This window comes from Ptychodera flava, chromosome 18 (assembly GCF_041260155.1).
Source record: "Ptychodera flava strain L36383 chromosome 18, AS_Pfla_20210202, whole genome shotgun sequence".
Taxonomy (NCBI): Eukaryota; Metazoa; Hemichordata; class Enteropneusta; family Ptychoderidae; genus Ptychodera; species Ptychodera flava.
The window spans coordinates 37,357,986-37,379,192 of NC_091945.1; the positions used below are offsets into that span (position 1 = coordinate 37,357,986).

Genomic DNA, 21,207 nt, shown 5'->3' on the forward strand with positions numbered 1-21,207 from the left:
GCTTACTATTTCGAAACACCTGACATCACTTCTTGGTCTTTTGGCCAGAGGTCCATATATCTTTCTTTCATGAATTTGACTTTGTTTGTACCGTCTATTTACTGTCTGTTCTGTGCTGTTTTGTGTCTATGTTTACAACTATTGTCTTACAAATTTTGACCTAGTGTTATTGGATTATGGATTGGTATGATTGCGATTATTTCAATAAATATCATTAAGGTGATCTGTAGAAACCTGTGTACCAAATATCAAAGGCATAAGATGAGTAGTTTTGGAAATACACATTTTTTGACCAAAAATGGCAAAAGTGGCCCCAAAAATACAAAATTGCAGATTTCATCATAATTTCAATAAATATCATTGAGTTTATCTGTAGGAACCTGTATACCAAATTTCAAAGCTATCAGATCAGTACTTTTTGAGAAACACATTTTTTGACCAAAAATGGCAAAAATTGCCCCAAAAATTCAAACTTGCAGATTTTATCATAATTTCAACAAATGTTATTAAGGTTATCTGTAGGAACATGTATACTAAATTGTAAAGCTATCAGATGTGTAGTTTTGGAAATACACATTTTTTGACCAAAAATGGGAAAAATTGCCCCAAAAATACAAAATTACAGATTTCATCAAAAATTCAATATATATTACTTAGTTCATCTATAGAAACCTGTATACCAAATTTCAAAGCTATCAGACCAGTACTTTTTGAAAAAAACATTTTTTGACCAAAAATGGCAAAAATTGCCCTAAAATGCAAATTTGCATATTTCTGCACAATTTGAACAAATCTGCAATAGATCATCCCTAGGGACCTATGTACCAAATATCAAAGCTATCTGACAGGTAGTTTTGAAGAAGAAGATTTTTAAAGATATTTTTACCAAAAATGACAAAAATTGCCTTAAAAATACAAATATGCAAATTTCACCACGATTTGAACAAATCTGACTGAAGTCACCCTAAGTAAACTGCAAATCAAATTTGAAAGCAATATATCATTAGCTTCGAAATGAATCTTTACATATTGAATCAGTCTCCATGAACTGATTTATATCCTTTTGAGGCCAAAGGTAAGAGATATTTTGATTACCTGAAATTTCAGATCTGTGTTCAATATCCATGTGAGATGGCATTTTGCTGGTTTCCCTGGCAACTCTTTTATTGCCAGCCTCCTGGGCCATTGCATCCCCTGAAAATTTGAAAATGAAATAAACAGATATGATTTAAAGAAATGCAAATTTTATGAGAACAGAAGTACTGCAAAGACAGTGTGGAAAGCACATGGGAAAAAAATAGAGATCTATGTATGTGAACATGAGGTTCTTGTATATATGTAGTTTGACTTAATCATGCTATGAAATGATGGCTATCAACAGCTCTATTGAAGGTCTTCAGAGCAGTTGTAAACGCCAGCTTTCAAACATTCACTTTCTGAATCAATGATAATCATAGCTCTTCATAATTCTTAACATTTTCCAAAAAACATAACCCATTTTTTATCTTTTTTAAATAATTATCTTACACTAAAATATTGTTATCATTTCAAACACAAATGGTATGGGCTTAGATCACTCTATGATATGCTTTCAAATAAGAATAGTGGCACTGACATGTCTGTAAGCACCTGCTTTCTGAAAGTTTGATTGGTTGGATAGCCATTTGTATTGCCATGGAAGTCATCTCATGTTCCAGCTTATTTACAACATGTGATTTATCTGAACAAAAATCTTTCAAATCATTACAAATATGGTTGATGTCAAATTTTTGAAATTTCTGAACAGTTCAAACATTACAAAGCTTCTATATTTCAAGAATAAATTGATCTAACACCTACAAATTACGGTACTGTGGAAAAACATGTCATGTGACAATAGATCCATTTGGTAACAAGTTCATCCATCATGAATGAGAGTAAAATATTTCTGAAGTATCCACTCACCTGACACAATTTTTCTTTGGAGGCATTCCTTCATATTCTACAGCCTGACCACTGGATATGTACATCCCTTCTACTAACTGCCAATGGCGAACAGTTACAAAGTCCCTATAAACAGAAATCTTGTTAACTCACTACTCTCATCTCATAAATGTTTCCTGTTGGATGAAGTTTACCAGCTAGGTGCAGGAATGTGAGTCAATTTACCAACCAACAAGCTCCACATATCTAATGCAACTGGTATATTAGGTGACCAAAACTCAGTATTCTTTAAAACCATACCACTGGATCTGTGAAATGTCTGTATTCCAAAGATTGCATTTACAGTTAAAAGTAGAAAGTACCTCAGGGTCAGGTATTTGGACTCTCAAACTTTACAACATTCAGTTGGCCTACCGTTTGTAGGTGTTATTTTGAAGCTTATAGGTAAATACAATTCTTACCGACATATTTTGTAAAAATACCGCAATTATACGGTGTCGCTCACAATTGATCAGAATTGGCAAATACCAGTATGGGAACCAAAGATCAACAATTAATGTTGTTTCTATCTGTTCAGTGCAGGAAAATTCTATTTTCAATGTTATGACAATGATTTCTGCACAGTACAACCAGAAAAATACAAGAAATATTAAAACCAGAAAAACAAGTTGACAAAAGTTGGACACGCTGCAACAGAGAAAATAGATGTTTTGATCAAAAAAGGGCAAAAATTGTCCTAAATACACAAATATTGAAATTTCACCACATTTTTTTGCAAACAGCTTCTCAGCTTGTCAAAAGATGACCTGCAACATTTCGCGAAATCTCTCAGCAATATAAATCACTGGGAAATATGTATGTTGTAGTTACAGCACGCAATCTTACTTGCGCTAGTGATATGGATGTACATTGTATCCTCAGACAGCGTCGAACTAAAATAAATTATAAATCTTAAAATTTACTCAGAAAACAAAATTAGCACAGCTTTTCTTATTTGGAAAATTTTTTTTTTAGAAATTTACAATTGTAAAAAAAATGTTCACAATTTCATTGTGACACCCCCTCCCAAGATCTAATGGTCCATCCCTTAGTTTGAGCAGGTCTGTTAATATGTAACAGTTCATAAACAATGACAGGAAATGACTCAAGCTCAGTGGAGTAGCATGCTGGCATGCCACCACTCCTGAACATTTGCAGAATTTCCCTTTTTCTTACCTCATTCGCACATTTTTGACACTGATGTGTTCATTTGAACAAATTCACATCTCAACCCCTACATCTACCTGTACACCAAATACTGAGACGGTAGCTTTGGCGGTATGGGAGCCTTTGTGTGTGATGGACATACATCCGCACATACCCACAAATATACAGACGCCACTCAGACTCATCATATAAGCTCTTTTTGGTATTTATATATAAAACCAAATATGAGCTAAAAATACCGTCAAGTACAGTGTGCTCATATTGGTTTGAATTGGTCCATTCAAGAAATATTTAAACCAGAAGAACAAGAATGGCAAAGGTAAATAAGGTCTGACACTTTAGGTAATGGAGGTCATCTTTAGGAACAGGCTTAGCAGAGGAATGTTTCAACACAGTCCTTCATGGTTTCAGCAGGTCTGCCAATATGTATCAGTTCATGAACAATGACAGGAAATGACTCAAGTCAGCCTGTTTTAGTCACTGTCACCACTCCTACACATAATCGGTACACTGCATACAAATAGGTTAGAGATTACAGAATCTCCAACTCAGATGTGTGGGCTGTTTCAGTTAACGCCACCCTGCACATTTGCAGGATTTCCCCTTTTTCTTTTTACCTAATTTGCATATTTTTGACACTGACATGTTAATTTGAACAATGTCACATCTCAACCACTGGATCTACCTGTACACCAGATACTGTGATGGTGGATGTGGCGGTTTGGGAGCTTTTGTGTGTGACGGACATACATCCGCACATATATCCGCACATACATACATACATACATACATACATACATACTTATATACAGATGCCACCGGCTCACCATTTAAGCTCTTTTTGGTATTTATATACATACCAAATATGAGCTAAAAATTGGAAATTTTATTTTTCCGCCATAGAGATAACACAGGGTTGGTGGCCATTTTGAATTTCAATTATCATTATTTAAAATTATGAGTATTTTTCTTCTCTAGTACTCTCTAGTACTAAATTTGCCTGGTTACCCCTGATTTTTATTCTTGATTTTGAAAAAGAATGGTTGAAAGTTTGCTTGAGGAATGTTTGAGCAAAAGTTTAATTCTTGTCACTTTTGAGACGCAAACAACCATAAGAATCATGATAAAGTGCAACCTTAACAACCATGATAAAGTATTATTTCTGAGGTATGAATAACCAGACAATGAATTTCTTTGCTAAATAAACTACAATTGACATTCACAGACAAGGATTGAACATTGGTATTCAAATGCACAAATGACAATGTTTCTAAGATCTGATGAGATCTGAGAGAAAAAGTCATTGCTTGCCATGTACTTTCAGTATTAGCAAAGGCTTCACAGAGGGCATTCAAGTGAACCAAGAAAGCACACAATCGGTTGACTATGGATTATTCAAAGTGACCAAACATTGTGTTTACCTTGTGGAGACAATTCCTCCTGGTGCTTCTGCTGCCTGGTTGTATGATATATCTGTGTGGTCATCAATTGTGTGTAGTATTTTAGCATCTGAAACAGTTGGATTCCACTTTGGAGAGTCTTCTAATTTGTAAAATAATTCTTCAAATAAGCACCTTGCATCTATTTCAATGATTCCCTGTTGTGCCAAACACACAGAGGTCTGTGTTATTATATCAAATGTGTACATGTATTCAATTCTGCTGCCGTCTAGAAGACCCACTGTGGGATAAGAATTCAATCTAAATGGTACACCAATCAAATGCAAGCTCCAACAATTAAGTGTTATGCTTTGGTATGCAAGAATACAAACTGCAAGTGAAAATACTTGATGTATAATCCCTAACAGGAAAATTATTGAAATTACAACAAAAATATATATCATGGTAAACAATCACCTTGCTTTTATTTGTGATAATTAACTTTCAAAGGGAAGGTCTTGTATCCAATAAAATACCTATATAGTGTACCATTTATATGATATGATAAAAGTTGCAAACAAGTGGACATCATCATCATTTTGCATGTAATGTTTGGAGAAGGTATAATAATGGACATTCAGGGGCCTGTTCCCAACATGTATGTGATGTTTGGAGATAGGATAATAATGCAAGTTAAGGGGTCTGTTCCCAACAGGGTGATGTTCAAAGATGGTATAATAATGCAAGTTAAGGGGTCTGTTCCCAACATGCATGTGATGTTTGGAGATAGGATAATAAGGCTGCGTTCACAAATAACGATTAGGGGGGGGCTGGAGGAATCTCGATTGAAATCTTATTTTTTTTTCAGATCCCCCCCTAAGTACCCTAAAAATTTTCAAATGCCCCCCCCTCTATATGGTCAAAATTTTTCAAGTCCCCCCCCCCAACTATCATAGGCCCGCATATTTGTCAAGGATTTTTTGCGCAGAAAAAATAAACATCTATTGCGCCGTTCTGCTCACAGGTGTTCAACACTACCTGTATAAACACAGTATAGTCATATTCCCAAGGCAAGTTCTTTAAATGCATCAGTGAATTTTTTAGATTTATTGGTCTAAAAGCCAACTTGAGTTAAACCAACTCTGGCCAGGTCAATTGCTCCTGTTGAAGAGCACACAAAATGCAATCATGAGAGAGTAGGAAAATTGTGAATTCTGGCTAATTGCCATATTGCACAGTGACCTACCAAAAAATTGTTTCAAAACTACAAGACATATGAATTGGATGCTACTCAAAATTGACAATACCCGAAGATTAAAATATTCCATCAAATAAATGTTTTAATCTCTGAAATTTTGGGTGTGATAATTGCAAATTTGGTTAAAAAATAAATAATTCCATTTGGTCACATATTTTTTCCTTTAGTCTTTACTATTCAAAGTTTTACTTCTGTATCATTTTATAATAAGAGTGTGAAAATTTAGAAAATCAAGCATGGTGACCCCATCTTTTTTCTTTAATATTTGATTATTCTCATATGCCAGAATTCAAACATTTTTATGTTTTCTTCCATGTTGTGTTGCTCTCTGGTCTGATCTTGTGTACAAGTGAGTTTCACTGTCATGAGTGTCATTTGACCAAAACTCTTCTTCAACTACCATGTACATCAGAGTCAGAGCTGTCTCTGTCACTGTTCAGGTATGCAGTGACAGTGACACTGCAGTAGCAGGGTAGTATCTGATAGTGACACTACCCGTAGGCAGTAGCTGTATTAACTTTGATAATTTTGGCAATATTTTTGTTCAGTTTTACAACTGCGTTCTTGTTCTACTCCCTACAGCATGTTGAATTGTCTAGTATTCAGCTTGCTATCACAGCCTATGTATGTGTACCATGCACTTGTATCACTGACAACTGACTGTCAGTCTGGACTCCAATTAAATTATCACCAAATACATATTTATATTTATATATACAGGCTTTATCGACAAACTAAATATTGTGTGTTTGAGCATGCTGTAGGGAGATAGCAAGAAACTGTAGTTGTTATATTGCATAGAAATATTGCAGAAATCATTAACAGTTGCAGCTTCTGCCCTGTAACGAGGCTCAAGTTTGTTTTTTACGACAAATCACAAGTTTAGATTTTTTTGAGATAGTCATGAAATGTGACAAAATGGTTCTAGATTTTGTTAAATTATAACTAACATTACAACATTTTGATGACATAAAAAATGGTATTCATTTTTCATTGAATTACCTACAAAAACTTGGAATTGGAAAATGTAAAACTCAAAAGGGACCCAAAAATTTTCAAGTCCCCCCTACAGGTAGAGCAAAATTTTCAAGTCCCCCCTCCACTACCCCCAAAATTTTTGAATCCCCCCCTGAATTCCTCCAGCCCCCCCCCCCCCCCCCCCTAACTGTTTTTTGTGAACGCAGCCTAATGCAAGTTCAGGGGCCTATTTCTGACATGTAGTTTAGAGCAAGCATAGTATTGTCACATAATAGTAAAATAAAATTCTGCTATTATTGTTGAGTAAAGTAAGGCATACTGGCATTTCTTTTCTATTCAGTATTATACACATCAACTACGACACATAGTCTATTGTATTCATTATGCAAACAACTAAAGTTTCTATTTGTCTTACACCCTACATCATTCTCTTGATATCTCTATTTTCACTGAAGAATGCAACAACATGTGTTCTAAACATGAAAACATTTACTTCTACAAATGTAACATAAAACTTTCCACCTGGATTTTTTGTCTACTTTATGCACTGATTAGTGGGCTGTTTGGTGGCATTACTTAGGCCCCGTGAGGGCGCTATACTTACCTGCATTTTGTAAAGTCTTCCTATTGACTCTCCAAAATCTCTTGCATACACAGTAACACCAGTACCATTCTCCTTTTCAAGCTTCCATCCATCTTCAGTTTTTAGAATTTGTAAAAGTTTTTCCATGGAGTCCTTACCCTTGCGATAATACTCTTGATCCTGATAAAGATGAAGTGATAGCATATACACAAAATGTATAACACAGATAACACATTGGTATGGACATTACAACAAGCATTGATAAGTTTGGTCAATATCAAAGCAGAACATTAGATGTCTATCATAAACAAATCACTTTCTTGCCATGCATATCAGACATATTATTAAAAATTACACTTCTCCTTTCATAAAAATCATGTTACCAACAGTCAATAATTAAATCTACAATATGCATGGATTCAACACAATTATGATACAACCAATAGCACAGGCTATTTGAAGGCATTGTGAAGACTTTGTCTGGAAGATTATATGTTCATTTGTGGCAATTTGTCAACCAAGCTAGGGAGTTTGGCTGTGTTTGAAAACTGGTAGTGAATGTATGGCATGTTGGAGTACAAAGTGTGCCTTACTGCCTGTGGACTCCCTAGATTAGTGTCAATCAGTAAGATGACAAACCTTTAAGTGTGTCATGTTAAAATATTAGTAATCCTACTGGGATTAGCATTTGGTCACAGACTTTTGAAAACAAATACTTTACAGTGGATGTTGTTTGTATTACTGGCTAAAAACTTGCTTGAAACTTTATTAACCCTTTGAGTGCCAAAGTCAATTTTTGTTGCCTATATCAAACTACACACCAGTCAATTTTTTTCTAATTTTTGCTAAAATTTTGATAAAAATCTGAAGTCAATAAAATGTGATATTCCTGGTCCAAAATTGTTAAAAAATTACTGAAAAATTCACAAAATTTGTAAAATGTTACATACTATAATTTTCGCGGGAAAAAATGCACCGCTCTGAGGGTTAAGTACTGGTACTGATACTCAGATTGATATAATTCTTGTCAAAATTTGTGCCACTTATTGTCTCAGAATAGGAATATTTGGTCCAATCCTGATTTGATCACTACAGGAAATTTACCTTGGGTCTCGAGCTGATAGGGTGCAAAATAATCTTACCTTGGGTTCAAATAGATGTAGATTTGTAAAGCTAGCACTGCGACTGGTTGGAAGTGAATGAAATCCTTTCTTATGGCCATTCTCATCACTGTCAACTTCACTTTCACTTTCACTACCTGTGAAAACAAATCAAACATCTTGAAATTATTTCTGATTCAAAATGCTTGGAGTTATATCAATCTAAATCAATACAGAACTTTTTTAATGAACTGATTCATAAAGAATTTACCATGTAAACAATCCACATAAGAATAGATATAGGTATTTCTGTCCAGCACCATTATTTCTCATGATTAGATAGCTTATGTGTCCTCAGTAGTCATCAATTTTCAAAATAAGTTGTTACTAAGTTTACATGTAGTATGGACTTCAAGATAAGGCAAGGCAAAGACAGTGGAGTGTCTTCCATTCCACTGTCTGTGGGTATAGGTAAGGTAAAATTTACAACATTCTTGATTTCATTTGCACTGTACAACAGGTGGCCAAAAGTACATGTACCGGTATATGTAAGAAACTGTCAAATTTCTAAGTACAATAAGACACGATACAACACTGTATTACAGCTATCAAATGAACAAAGAAACCAAGAAGTGCCCTGTTATATTTACAAATTGAATATACCTTTGTATGATGGATCAAGAAACTCTCTTTCTCTAAAGAAGATAATGTAGCTTGACATACAGACTAAAACAATAATTTTCTGTTTGATAAAACCCAATTCAACTGTGCATAAGCACAGTCAGCTACCATAAATTTGAAAATTTTTCCAACATAAAGAACAAGAAAAAAATTTTCTTAAGAAAAAAATTTTCTTTTCCAAGTTATCATTGCATTAGGCATTTACTCTTAAGGGGTACAAGACATTGACAATAAAGATGTTACAGTAAGGGATTTTAAGGAAAATCTGAATCAGAAAAATGAGAAACTAAACAGTGTAGCAGAAAACGAATACTTCTAGTACTCTTGACCACAGTCCCTCCATCACATGTGCAGTAGAGGATTATGGAAAGAGGGCCTCTATCTGATCAATAAATATATTCCTCAACTATTTATACCAAAGAAAGTTGTTACATTTAGCTTAAAAGTATATGCCATTTATTAGATCTAACAACAGGTATATACTTTACAACTGAGACTTTACATAGCTTGCAGCACTTTATGGAAAGGTGTGTACAATGTTTGTTGTGAGGTATGATCTGTTGCGGCATCAAAATACTTTGAAATAAAGATGATATTTATAAATGTAAATGACGACATATTGACAATTTTGAAATTAATTAATGAAGCATGAGTAGTGTCTCACTGCAAGCCTACGGTACATGTAAGGCACATTGTACTTTACATTAGAGGAGTGAAAAATGACAACTACTTTTCTCTGTGATTCAGTAACAATTCTGATTAAAATGCTGGCTTGTGTCAAGACACAGACTATACAGCTGATCTACTCTGACTTGATATTTGGTAACATACTATACAGCTGATCTACTCTGACTTGATATTTGGTATCAGACTATACAGTTGATCTACCGATACTCTAACTTGATATTTGGTAACAGACTATACAGCTGATCTACTCTGATTTGATATTTGGTAATAGGCTATACAGCTGATCTACACAATCTGATTAAAATCAGATGTAGAGTACGGCGACGTCTCTGTACTTGTGCGGTTTTCTCTTGCTGTCGCCTCTCACAGAGGCGACAACGAGAGAATACCGCGTACGCATAAGAAGACGTCGCCGTACTCTACATCTGATTTTAATCAGATTGCTGATCTACTCTGATTTGATATTTGGTAATAGACTATACAGCTGATCTACTCTGACTTGATATTTGGTAACAGACTATACAGTTAATCTACTCTGACTTGATATTTGGTAACATATACACAGCTGATCTACTCTGACTTGATATTTGGTATCAGACTATACAGTTGATCTACCGATACACTAACTTGATACATATATTTGGTGACAGTCACCAAACATTCAGAAGGTCATGCTCCACATGTCAAAATATTTTTAATTTTTAAATGCATTTAAATATGGAGAAATGTGAATAAAACAGAAAGATGAAGAAATTGACCTTTGACACAAATGCTCTGGTTTGTTACATGCTTTGGCATGAGCAGAAGAACATCTAGTTAATTATATATTGATGCTAGTTTCATGGCAGTTGTGACATGTTGGATCAACAGAGCTCAGCAGAACTGGGATCTGATATAGACTGCCATGTGATAAGTTACCATGTAACCTTTGTTCGGTATGCTACATAGTGCTTCAAGAATTGTTTGCATGTGCAACCTGCTGTCATTAGGAAAACAAGAAGGTTAACACATGACCTAAACAGTCTGCCTTGTTTGGGTCAATGAGTAACCAATTATCGCATTGAAACCATGCAAAATTACAGTATTGACTCCCTAGGCTGGTGTTCTACAAGCAATGTTAGCACTAAACACATTAGTCTCATTTAAATGCTGACTTGCTAAATTAATAATTAGCATTATCTTAAACGTACCACGTCATGAGTACGTGGCAAGTGAGTGGGTGGATATGGCGTCTGCAGCAGGAACTTCTGTTCTGGAGCAAATTAGTGAAGATTTTCTACAATGCAGTATTTGTCTAGAACAGTTTAAGACACCAAAGACTTTACCATGTCTACATACATTCTGTCAACAATGCCTAGTCACACTTGTTGAAAAGAAAGGATCCTTAACTTGTCCGACATGTTCTACAGCATGTCAACTTCCAGAGGGTGGAGTCTCCACACTAAAAGACAACTTTTTTATGACCAACCTGATTGAAATATTCAAGCAAAGAATGGATTCTACAGAGAAAGTGGAGATTTGTGAAGTTTGTGAAGATAAGACAGCTACTCAACGATGTCTAGACTGTCAACAGTTCAACTGTGATCACTGTGTGAAAGTATACAAAAATTTCCGGGCACTCAGATCTCACCGCATCATTACTACTGAAGAGTACACACAAGTGAAGTCCTCTAAACTCTCAGTAATTGTAAAAGATGTATACTGCACCATTCATCCTGATCAACTTGTGACTTTCTACTGCAACACGTGTCAAACACCTGTCTGTACAGGGTGTACTATTGTCAATCATAGAATCCCAGATCACTCACACAGTGACTTGAAGGTAGTCGCTGAGGAGTATCGCACACTACTGAGAAACATGGTGGATAAAATGAAAGTTAAGGAGGAGGAGATTGATCACGTCCTTGACTCCGTTAAGGCTGAATGCATCCAACTGGAAGACAGGTGCAAGGAAGAAGAAAGAGAAATTCGGAGGAAAGCTGAAGAAATTATCAAGAAAACAAGGGAAGAAGAAGAAAGAATGGTTGATGAAGCACACAGAAAATACAATCAGAAAAAGAAAGATGCTGAAGCAGACATTGATAAACTAGAATTGACACATGGAAACATCAAAGGAACACGTAACTATGTAGAGACACTGGTGCATCATGGGAATGCTGTCCACCTTCTTTCTACCAAAGAAAACATAGTACACCAATTACAAACACTAATTTCCATGGAAACCAGATTAAAAGAGGGCAATGAGAATGAGCAGTCAGCAGTTCATATACAGTTCAACAACATGAACAGCCAACTGGTACGGCATGCTGATGTCTGCATTGAAAAGTGTACTATCGACATAGAGTCTACTGAGAAAGGTAAACCTGTCAGAATAGTGATCACAACCAGAGATGATGACGGTAATTGTGTCATCTCTAGACAAGAGGTCAAGGCCAAGTTGTTGAGACCAGATGGATCAAAGGAAGCCATGGATGTCTTCAATCAAACCGATGGTACTTATCTGACACATGTATACAGGAAAGAGCTTGGTAATTATCAGGTGAATGTGACAATAAGGAATGAAGAACTCCCTACTTCACCCATCATCATTCAACATGTTAAAGGATTGGTGAAAACGATGGGTAGATCATTTGAACAAGAATCCATACGTACAGGATATTATGGACTTGCAGTTAATAAAACTGGAGACATTGTCACATTAGGGACAAATAAATTCCTTCACATTTCAATGGATGGTGCACTCAGAAAAACAATAACTACTGAAAAACATCCAATAGCTTGTTCAGATGGAGTATATTTCAGTGTAAAAGAAACACGAGATAGAGGTAATGTCCATGGACTACAACGTTATGGACCGGTTTCTCACCTGGAACTTGAAATTCAATATGAAAATGGAGAAACTACTGAGATAAACTTAACAAAATCAGAAAGGATCGTTACAAAGTAAGAGCTATTGCTGTTTTTCCAACAAATGGCAATATTTACATACTACAAGAGAGCAATCATAGTGGCATTGATATATATGACAAGCATGGAGAATATGTAAAGTCAATCTTGTTACCAAGAGGTAAAGGTCAGGGTGAGTTCAGTGACTTCACATCTTTGACCATATCAAGCACAGGAAAAATGTTTATTACAGACCGTGACAATCATCGTATTCAAGTGTTTACACAAGATGGTGATTTTTTGTATCATTTTGGTCGTCATGGCAGGCGTGATGGTGAATTAAACTCTTCCTCATGTATTGCAATAGACAAAAATAGGTATGTGTATGTGGGTGAAAAGGGACGTATCCAGAAATTTGAAATGGGTGGGCGTTTCATTTGTCGCGTTGATAATGAATGGGATGGATTAGGAGATATAAAAGCTTTGGCAGTCACTGATGATGATCCTTGTAAGGTTGTTGTACTTGAAAACCAAAATATCAAAGTGTTTGTGCAACCTGTATGTGACCAATAAAAACACTTCACAGCTGTTCAGGGACTACACAGTCTAAAAGTAATGATTTTGAAACATAATCAGTGATTTCTACGACAATATGTAATCAAACAATTTCTGGAGAATGATCAAGTTGTTTGATATATAATTCAAAAATTAACATTGACTCTGGCAAATTTAAAACCACAAAATTCTTTGGCATATCACAGTCAAGAAGAGATACCTGTTTTTTGTGTGTCAAATAAATGCATACAATGCCCATTCTTCAAATCCATCAATATTATTAGCCTTAAAATATTACAGTGGTTTGTACTACAGAGATATTTAAAATGGTATTATTGATAATGTATAGTAAATGGGACTAATATGTTCTTAAGCTGTTACGTTTATGTATCATCAATTTTGAATATCATTATTGTTTGAAATCAATTTTGAATATCATTATTGTTTGAAATACATTGTATTATTTTTCTTAGCCATGAAAGGAAGTAAATTGTTCACCAAATTTTGATTCTGTGAATTATTCTCAGTTTCTGCTTTTGAAAATAGCATTTAATTTTTTACTTCCAAGGTAACAATTTTCGATATGCATTTTTTTTATCAATGTCCACTGCAAGGTTCACTCAACACAGCTGTTATTTTAATATCTTGTGACTGAATTGACATGCTGTTTTGATCAAATTTTTGAGAAATTCTTTTTTGTAACTCTGATCTTATGGATATAGTATCTCATTAATGTTTGGTTCTGTTATAGTTGTTGAACATTTATTGTATTTATATATCAAGATCCAAAAGGGGATATAATTTAAATAAAGGCTTTACTTTTAAATACTTTACTTTGACCTGCAAGAGTTAAGAAATGGCAAGAGATTTTTCTCTGATTATGGGAACAATATCTTTTGAAGTTCATGCCTTACAGATTAAACCTCAATGAATGTGGACTGTTTGAAGATGGTTTATGGCCCAAACAATTATCTACGTATCACTTAAGACTTTTATCAGCGAAATTTTTTGCCTTTAGAACAAGAAGGATTGTTTTCTGGATGGTGGGTGGTGAGTGATTTCTATGTGGAAATTATGACCTGCTATGGTTGTTTCGTCAAGTGTAGAACTTGAGACCATTGTATACAGTGTATGATAATAGAAGTCCTCCATGCAACATAACACAAGGATTTTGTATATGCAAGTACATTAATGAAATAAAGTATGTTTTTACACCTGTGCCTTTGCTTATTGATTGTTAAGATTGTTCTGTAAGTGGGAATACATGCTTCATGAATTAAATCAACTGCCACTAGTGCATATTCTTATTGCCATATCATTGTAGAAATTCATTCCACCTATAGCCTACTAATATTTCATGCCATGTCACCTCATAATTCACCAAAGCCATGGTCTGGCAACATTTCATGGCCACAACTCAATTGTCTCAATTTGTAGGTCATTCTTGCCCTTATGGCTGTTTCACTTCAAATTCTTCAAACCCCTAGCTAGGCCTGGTAACATTTCATGGGGCTACTCAAGCATCACAGGAAACAATTCATTCTCATAGCCACATCATTTCAAAATTGGTCAAAACTGGCCTGGCAACTTCTGATGAAGATGACTAAATTATCACCATTTGCATATTATTCTCATTGTCTCAACACCACTTATTCTTGCCTTGAATATCTGTAACCAAAACCTGTTACATGTTCTTGAGAAACTCTACTATCACTGTCTGTAACCTATTTTGTCACAAAATGGCTCCTAAAATTCATCATGACAATAAGCATGTTTATAGCTCTAATTTCAAAGGGACAACACTGATAGCTATCAATATTTATCCCATCCGAATCACTTTCCCCTCAGAGCTTATCAAAACCCATGCCTGTGACTAAAAGGGACAACATATCCCTTCCAACAAAATTTCAATCAGTAGAGTTCCTGGTCCCTAAGGTGATAGTTGCTAGTAACAGCATACAGCTACAGTTACAGCATTAAGTTCTTGTGGCAACCACTCTCCTGATTGCAATGGTGTACCGAAATCTATGTCCGTGTGGCTGTCACAGCAATTAGAATGCACTTGAGCTGTATAAAGATATGCTAGTTGACAAGCCAGGCACTGGTGCGATGCTTTTGTTTATACCACTGTCCAGTAAGAAGACACCAGACTGGTACACCTGGGTACATCTTTATAAACAAACCAACATGCATATTCATACTCAGCTAGTCACTCGCTGCATAGTGTAGACAGTGTACTGTTGTCTAGACACTGTCAGATGGTTAGTACAACCCCTGATATTGAGCACATTGTTGGTGATGTGTTGTAGATAATATGTTGTTGGTAAGTAATATGTTCATAATTTGTACATGTTGTCATCTGTATGATCATATTGAGAATATATTGAGCAAAATTTCATAATTTAAATGGGCTCAATAGTATGAGAAATATTATACAATTTTATATCACTAGATTGCAAGGGAATATATATATTTTACAGCTATTGTAATGTTCGCCAAACGTCAACAATGGTAGTAGTGCAAAACAGTACAGTGACGTACAGTACTCTTCCGTTGCTGTTGTACCAACTACCGATAGTTATTCACTTGCTTCCAATTGATTAATGAACACACAAAGCCATAAATATAAAATATGACATTTCAGTGGAATGTAAGGAGTGGCAGTGGAGCATCTTCCACTCTAACATTGATGGGTACGGTAAGGTAAGGTAAACTTTACGATATTCTTGATTTAATTTGTGGTACTATGGCCAAAAGTGTTTGTATACGGTCAAATTACAACAATCAAACCAAGATATGCCCTGTTATATTTACAAATTATAACTTTGTAAGATGGATCATAAAACTCTCTCATTAATGCAGATAATGTAGCTTCACATAAAGAAACATAGTGCCAAAGTCCCTGAAGCTACTATAGACATGGATACAAAATTAAGTATTTCCTGACTGTATGAATTATCTCACTAAGGTCATCCTAGGGACCTGTAAACCAAATATTAAAGCTGTCTGACCAGCGGTTTTGAAAAAACAAGCGACTCAACAGTTGACAGAGCTCTGCTGTGTTATGTAGAGAATAACTTTTTGTGACACCTGTATTGATGAAGGTGGATATCTTTGATAGCTCATTCAGGATGGAAAAAAAATTTCCGTCAAAATACAGATATTTCATCACAATTTTAACAAATCTAAGTTGGGTTATCCCTAGGGACCTGTATACCAAATAACAAAGCTGTCTGACCAGTGGGTATGAAGAAGAAGATTTTTTACCAAAAACGCCTTTTTTGGCGCCAATTTGCATATTTTCAACAATATCAAAAAATTAATAAAAAGAGTTTCTCAAAATCATATATTTTATCCACACAACAAATATGAAAGGACGGACGCCTCACAAACGGACATACATAATACATACATACATACATACATACATACTGACAGTGCACGCCGGACAGATATCCATCCCAATAGCTTCTATAGACTATATTAGTCTATAGTAGCTAATAAACGAGAGTTAATTACATTCTAATTAAAGTAAACAAGACTTGCTTAAATCAAGATTTACGTCATAAAAAAACAGCATATCTGTCAGGTTATAAAGAATCTTAAGGTGGTTGGAAAGGCTATTTTTGCACCAATTCTTTTCTCAGAGTTAATGTCAAGTTTCAAGTGTTAGAATCAAGATATTTAGTTCAAATTTTCAGGATAACTCCCTTAGTTAATATTTTCTCCAAAGAATATAAAAATTGTATATTTGCAGCCATGATTTTGAAATATGACACCAGTAAATATTAAAATTTAATTTTTCATATTTTTTTACATATTTGAATTTAATAATAATTGGATAGTATTAATATTACCAAATTAGTTATAAATATGTTGACACTATTTATTGTAAGATTTGTGCGGCAGGATTTGTAAATAAAATTTGTTTTTATGATTTTACATGGGTTTATATATCAAAAAATTATTAAAAATTCTTTCAAATTTCAAAATGTGATTTTTCAAAAAGTACTTCAAATACAGGAAAATTGTGCCGTACAAATCTTATCTGTAACCTTGTTAATAGGCTGTAAAAATTCCATGTCCATATCTCATTTCAAAGTTGGATTAAATTGGTATACAATTATGTAGGAAAACTGTTATTCTGTCAAAAATGTTGAAAACAAGCCATATTTGCAGCCCTTTTTGGTTAATCTCACTTTTACACCTCTTTGACACTCAAAAATCTAAAAATGCATTTACAATAGCAGTCACTCACTCTGAATGCCAGCACCACCTTGTCAAACTTTCCTGAAAAACAGCAAATAATGACTTTCCCTTTTCAAACATTTCATTAAAAGCTAGGGGACCTCTACCATAGTTAATACACTAAGGACTCCCCAACTTCTTCTTATTTGGTCAGTTTTTCAGAAGTTTTAACAGGCTATAACTCTGCAATGCCTTTGTGCCCAAATGTCTAGTTTTTTTTATTCCACAGAGAATGTTGACTACTTTTATATTTTAATAGTTTTGTTGAAGTTTATAACTGACGCTCTAGCCTTTCCAACCACCTTAAGCTGGTTACCTTTTAATATCAGTATTTTCATCCTATTAACCAAGCACATTTTAACTTTCAAATTAACATTGTAAGTAAGTTCTGTTGAATAAGTTGAGACTGTAGGTACTCAGAGAAAGCACACTGAAGAGACAAATGTTTGAAACTTTAGAAGTTCAAGGTCATCAAAAGCATAATAAGGAATCATGTAACACTTTCATTGCACTGTTTACACAGATTGCATAATTGCTATAAATAGCACATGAGGAATCTTACAGCCCAGCTTTACCATAAAAACCCTATCACTTTGACCACTCTTTTAATTGACCACTCTATTTTTTTCCTCAAAAGTAATTTTATTTTATCCTTACCAAGTCAACCATAAATGGAAATTAGAACTTTCTCTATCTCTATTTATTTGACCACCCTATCATGACAAACTATTATGAGCAATTTCTTTTAGATACCATACAGGGCACAATAAATGACGGTTCAGAATATGTCAAAGTTGGGATTCAGGAAAGTTGTTTTAATCCTCCAAGATGGTAAGCATTTCACTATGACTGTCAAAAAAAGTTGAACTTTCTGATAATTCTACACTAAAATTATTTTGGCTTTGATGATTTCCTAATTATTCAATTATTTAAAATCATATCAATTATTTTTTTCTGGGTGAATTGATATGGTTTAAACAGTACAAGAATTACATACAATGTAAGTCAAATTTTGACACAAAATGACAAAAAAAATTCCTTAAAATTACACATTTGCATATTTCATCACAATTTGAACAAATCTAAATTGGGTATCCCTAGGGACCTGTATACCAAATAACAAAGCTGTCTGACCAGTGGTTATGAGAAGATTTTTTACCAAAAACGCCTTTTTTGGCATTAATTTGCCTATTTTCAACAATATCAAAAATTAAAAAAACAGTTTCTCAAAATCATATTTTTCATCTACACAACAAATATCAAATCAGTAAGTACTGCGGTTCTCAAGATATTTGAGTGGACGGACGCCTCACAAACGGACATACATACATACATACATACATACATACATACATACAGACTGATGACGGACGCCGGACGGATACCCATCCCAATAGCTTCTATGGACTAGAGTCTATAGTAGCTAATAAAACAATAATTTTGTGCATTAATTTGTGCATTAATAGCTCCGTCAGCTACCATAAATCTTGAAACTCCTAAAACTGCATCCACTTTTTCCCAAAGAACAAAAAAAAATCTCTTTTCCAAGTTACAATTGCATTCAGTATTTACTCTTAACGGGAATACAAGACATTGATGATGGAGATGTATGGAATTTTAAGGAAAATTTGAATCAAACTAATGAGAAACTTGAATCAGAGAAATGAGAAATTAAACAGTGTAGCAGAATATGGACACTTCTAGTACTCTCGACAACAATCTCTCCATCATGTGCAGTAGAGGATTATGGGAAGAGGGCCTCTGTCTAACCAATAAATATATTCCTCAACTACTTATACCAAACAAGGTTGTAAATTTTAGCTTAAAAATATCTTGAAAAGTATATACCATTCATTCCATCTAACAACAGGTATATACTTTACAACTGAGACTTTACATAGCTTGCATGACTTCATGGAAAGTTGTGTACAATGTTAGTTGTAAGGTATGAGCTGTAGCAGCATCAAAATACTTTGAAAGAAAAATGGTATTTATGAATATAAATGATGAGGAAACATTTAGAATTTTAAAATTAATCAATGAATCATGCAAGGTATCTCTCTGCAAACCTGCATGCAAAGTACACTGCACATGTGACAAGGTGTGAAAAATGGTAACAACTACTTTTCTCTGTGATTCAGTGACAATTCTGATTGAAAAAGCTGGCTTTTGTCAAGACTATCAGAGCTAATCTACTCTGATTTAATATTGGTAACAATTTACACAGCTAATCTACTCTGACTTGATATTTGGTAACAGACTATACAGCTGATCTACTCTGACTTGATATTTGGTAATAGACTATACAGCTGATCTACTCTGACTTGATATTTGGTAACAGACTATACAGCTGATCTACTCTGACTTGATATTTGGTAACAGACTATACAGTTGATCTACTCTGACTTGATATTTGGTAACAGACTATACAGTTGATCTACTCTGACTTGATATTTGGTAACAGACTATACAGTTGATCTACTCTGACTTGATATTTGGTAACAGACTATACAGCTGATCTACTCTGACTTGATATTTGGTAACAGACTATATAGCTGATCTACTCTCTGACTTGATATTTGGTAATTTACACACTAGAGAGTTGATCTACTATGATTTGATTTTAAGTATTAAAGGGCCTATGACATGCCCATAACAACCAAACGTAAAATCACTCTTTGGGTCTTGAAGTTAGCTTACGTCACTGTCTTGCATTGCGTATCGCCCCCCTTGTCCACATAAAACGCAAGTAAAAGTTACGGGTGGGCGTGTACCCCTTGCCCAACTTCTTCGACTTTTTTCGGCTTTTCGAAGTTGAGCCGACGACTTATCTTAATACGGGCAAACAGTCTTTCACACCTTCGCAATCTCATGTCCGTAAGGGTGTGTGGCTAGGGCTTCCTTCGCTCAAAACGTACACCCAGCGCGTAACGCACCAGAGAATATTGTAAGCTTAGTGTTTATTTTGCTATAATGACATGGTCTTTTCAGGAGCTCGAGATCACCAACGGTAGCATGTCGCGTACGGTCAATTGCCGATCGAGTATAAAATAAAATGACTTGTCAGGCTATGTGACAGGTGCAGCCAACGGAGCTATTCATCGCAAAAGCTATTCCTGAAGCAATTTTTGAGGGCACGGGAAATTTTAATTTTGCTAGGGCAGGGGACATATTTTTAGGTGGCAGGGGAGCAAATTGTAATTTTTTGACGGGCAGGGGAGATATTGGTTGATTGTCCTGGGGACAGGGCTTGGCGAAAGACGAGGAGAGGGGAAGCTACTTTTAAAAAGGGGACAGGGGAATTTCAGCTATGATGTTTCCGCGGATGGGGACACAGTGCAAGTACTTATACCTTTTAAAGGTTACCCAGACTACTTAGCCTATCGATTGACCCCACATCTCACTCTATATTCTGCGAGATGGAAATCAAATACAAGGCCACTGCAGTATGTGTCTGCATGGGAATTTATTTTCAGAGGAAATTTTTCTCAGGGCAGGGGAAAATCGACAGTTTTTTTCATCACAGGGTAGGGTAGCTTCAGGTCTGCAGGGGAAATGGAATGACAAAATTTTAAGGGGACTTTTTTCCACGGCAGGGGAAATCGGCAAGTTTCTCTCGCCACAGGGCAGGGGAGCTTCAAACATTCACAGTGGGGAGGGGAAACAGGCAAAAATGTGTGGGGAGCGGGTAAAAATGAAGTTTGAGTGCGGCAGGGTAAGTCG

The 21,207-nt window shown here is 35.1% G+C and overlaps 1 protein-coding gene across 5 annotated transcripts in view; it reads right to left on the reverse strand.

The window, feature by feature from the left end:
• Positions 1-21,207, reverse strand: part of LOC139117538 (stAR-related lipid transfer protein 3-like) — a 68,746-nt gene that overhangs the window by 11,216 nt on the left and 36,323 nt on the right. For all 5 annotated transcript variants that reach the window (XM_070680748.1, XM_070680747.1, XM_070680745.1 and 2 more), the window contains exons 7-11: positions 8,470-8,585; positions 7,349-7,507; positions 4,551-4,726; positions 1,945-2,049; positions 1,096-1,194 (exon numbers count right to left, since the gene is read on the reverse strand). In XM_070680748.1, the coding sequence (XP_070536849.1) occupies positions 1,164-1,194; positions 1,945-2,049; positions 4,551-4,726; positions 7,349-7,507; positions 8,470-8,585 (587 nt within the window). In that variant the 3' untranslated portion in view covers positions 1,096-1,163. The remainder of the gene's footprint in view (positions 1-1,095; positions 1,195-1,944; positions 2,050-4,550; positions 4,727-7,348; positions 7,508-8,469; positions 8,586-21,207) is intronic.